Source organism: Pinus tabuliformis, chromosome 5_1, assembly GCF_031772625.1.
Source record: "Pinus tabuliformis cultivar Carrire ecotype Pingquan chromosome 5_1, CPIR1, whole genome shotgun sequence".
Classification (NCBI taxonomy): domain Eukaryota; kingdom Viridiplantae; phylum Streptophyta; class Pinopsida; order Pinales; family Pinaceae; genus Pinus; species Pinus tabuliformis.
In genome coordinates, this window is record NC_142305.1 from 216,844,089 (window position 1) to 216,846,881 (window position 2,793).

A 2,793-nucleotide genomic window follows, 5' to 3' on the forward strand; every position below is an offset into this window, starting at 1 on the left:
TAAAGAGCCTAGGACTACTATAATGGTCACTTAAAGTACTATACTTTATTTGCTTATTAGAGAGTATTTTTTATCAATCTTATTAGTCCCTTCCATCTGGCATCCGGCAGGGACTATAGTAATCGTTTCCTGACGAGATAGCATTAATTCGAAGGCGTTATTCGGCTGTTTCGGTGGTTATGATAAAGTTTCGAAATGTTTTGTTAATCCCTTATCCTAAGTTGCATTCGCAGCTGAACTTCGCCATGTTATTTGGCCTCTTCCCGAGGCGGAAGAGGCTCGACCATAGGTTAAAGCAATTAAGTCCGGTACATTTTCCGCTAACGGTCACGGGTGTATGGTTTTAATGCTAGCATTACTTCTGCCGGTTATGCAAAGGTTTAGTAAAGCTTTTCCCTGTTACAATGTTCATTGGCAGCTGGTGCATGCTTTCTCCGGCGGCAAGTGTTCAGCATGCAGGCTGCATGCACTGCAGCTGTTGCATTAAATCAACTTACAGCTGCCTCCACTGAAGCGGATTACCTTGTTTACAATGGCGTTCGTTTTCTTCTGCCTCTCCTCCATTGAGAACGACCTCCATATCTCCGCCTCATACACCGCTTCCAGAAGCGCCATTATCTCCCATGCTTGACTGAACTAATAATTTCGCATTATTGAAGTACCTTGCCCGAAGTAACTCCTGCCTTAGTCCGTCCATTTCAGCATGTAAAGCAGGGACCTGCTGAACTTCTGCATGAGCTCTCTGTAGTTCTGCTTTCGCACCCTTCTGACGCAAATCTTCTGAGCATATTCTCGCATTGTTTTGGGCCTTCCTGAGGCTCGGGTCGATGACATTTTGCACCTTTTTTTAAGGGCTGTTCTGTGGCCAATTTCAGCCTGGCTTGTGGTTATTCTCGGCCTATCTTTGCGGTTCCTTGAAGGTCTTCCTGAGACCATATACTGAGTCAAGATCCGAGTTATCTGAGGCTGATTTCAAAGCATACCTGAGGCATAATTTCGGTTCTGTTGGAGGCTAATCAAAGTCGTGATTAGCGCTGAGTCTTTGTGCGTCAGCTTGAGCTTGTTGTAGTTCAGCTTTCATAGTCTCAGTAGCGCTGCGCTTCCATGGCCACCAAATCATCACAGAGGCCCATTTGGGCCGAAACCGCCATGCTGCTTTATTCATGTGCAGAGCTTGCTGGCGAAGGCCCGAAGGATGACTTGGTTTTGGATTGCTGCAACAGCTATGTTTCTGCAGTGAGAAACAATGAACAAGGTGAGATAAATAGTTTTTTAAACTTGTATTTACATTTTCCCATTATTTTTCTGCAGCCTTAATTTGCAGCGAACTTAATTTGCAGAACGGGGAAGCCCTTGCCTCCCAACAGAAGAGGCGAATTATGCTTCCGAGGCCCTATGGTCATGAAAGGTAAAAACACATTACGATATAATGTAAAATATGTATGAGATTATATGAAATTTATTAGCATCCTTCAAGATTTTTATGAGCAAAAAACAGTTACACCATCTGTAAAATTAAATCCACTACTAAGCTATAATTTTACTCTGAATTGACATATAACTTACCTATTTTCCTTTGTAAAGCCCACATTAGATCCTTTAGGGATCTCCTAGGAAAGTAGCGCCTTCATTTGTTCTGGATAGAGTAGAAGGATAATTTCATGCTAGCCATCACCGTTTTTCCACCAGAGTTTCATTTCTGAACTGTCAAAATTTGATCTGATCAGCTTCTGAATCTCTACAGAATACTACAAGAACAAAGAAGCTACATCATCGGCTATAGATTCAGAAGGTTGGTTGCACTCTGGAGATATTTGTCGTGTCAATGAAGAAGGGCAAGTATATATTGTAGACAGACTAAAAGAGCTTCTGCTGTGCAATCCACAGATTGAAGACTCTGCAGTAATACCGTGAGATTTCCCAGCTCTCCATTTGTTTCATTTGGTTGCATATACATATGTTCACACCGATATAGCGTTCTTCCATCACTACTCCATGCATCTACCTTATAACACAATGCCCCATTCGCTGGTAGATTTACTATCGCTGGTCAAGAAGGGACTCTCTGGTGGCAGGCACACTGAATTTCTCTGGTTATTTCCCAATCTAGCGTTGGCAAGAATCATCTGGCAACTGGAATGATATAATGTGACAGATCACCTCCCTGCTGCCAAGCACATGGCTTGCATGCAATGCACGTGGTAAGGGAGAGAGCTCTCAAGGTGCTGCTGACAAGTTACGTGAGTCGGTTGGCTTTTGTGTGTTGGCCCATTATGTAATATATTGTGTTACACATTGATCTGATAATTGCTTTATTTCATCTTATAATCTTTCATTTAATATTTGCTTTGGTTTTACAGTTCCCATAATGCACCACTTACGCATTCGATCCTCACAAACCAAATTAAATTTACATGTTCTGCTTGCTGATAACAAACCAAATTAAATTTGGGCAACCATATTTGTTGCCCCATGGTCGAAAATATCAAGGAAATCATCAAGTTAGTTCAGTTTGAGGGCACAGTTCAGATTCTTCATAAACCCCTCAGGGTCGCCCAGATTGTTGAGGAATTCCTTGAACATTTAATTCGTAATTCCGGGTCTCTGTATATAATGCAGAAATCTGCCTATACTTTCTCTAGACGACCAATCTCATCTTTTTTGGATATCTTGACTACAAAGAAACTGCCATTGTCGTCATCCACGCAAATCTTCATCTCCAGGCACTCTTTAAAGTCATTAACGCTGATTTATTGCAGAATAAGTGGGATTGTGTATCCACGCATATGATCA

The 2,793-nt window shown here is 41.9% G+C and overlaps 1 protein-coding gene across 3 annotated transcripts; it reads left to right on the top strand.

The window, feature by feature from the left end:
• The first annotated feature begins 421 nt into the window (after positions 1-421).
• LOC149164174 (4-coumarate--CoA ligase-like 2) lies at positions 422-2,188 on the top strand. Of its 3 annotated transcripts, none has more exons than XM_089431984.1 (4): positions 422-1,255; positions 1,341-1,408; positions 1,745-1,910; positions 2,036-2,188. In XM_089431984.1, exons 2-4 carry the CDS (start codon positions 1,396-1,398, stop codon positions 2,082-2,084), a joined length of 228 nt encoding a protein of 75 aa, XP_089288110.1. In that variant the 5' UTR covers positions 422-1,255; positions 1,341-1,395; the 3' UTR covers positions 2,085-2,188. The 3 variants fall into 3 exon arrangements, 1 of the variants encoding a protein (XP_089288110.1); XR_016260675.1 differs by having other exon boundaries at positions 423-1,255; positions 1,745-1,792; positions 1,888-2,188; XR_016260674.1 differs by having other exon boundaries at positions 424-1,255; positions 1,728-2,188.
• Positions 2,189-2,793: the final 605 nt, after the last annotated feature.

What these genes read in the sequence shown, in the direction of transcription:
- LOC149164174 (XM_089431984.1), top strand. An exon ending in GAAGACTCTGCAGTAATACC is followed by an intron (nt 1,911 to 2,035) that starts GTGAGATTTCCC and finishes ATTCGCTGGTAG; the next exon opens with ATTTACTATCGCTGGTCAAG.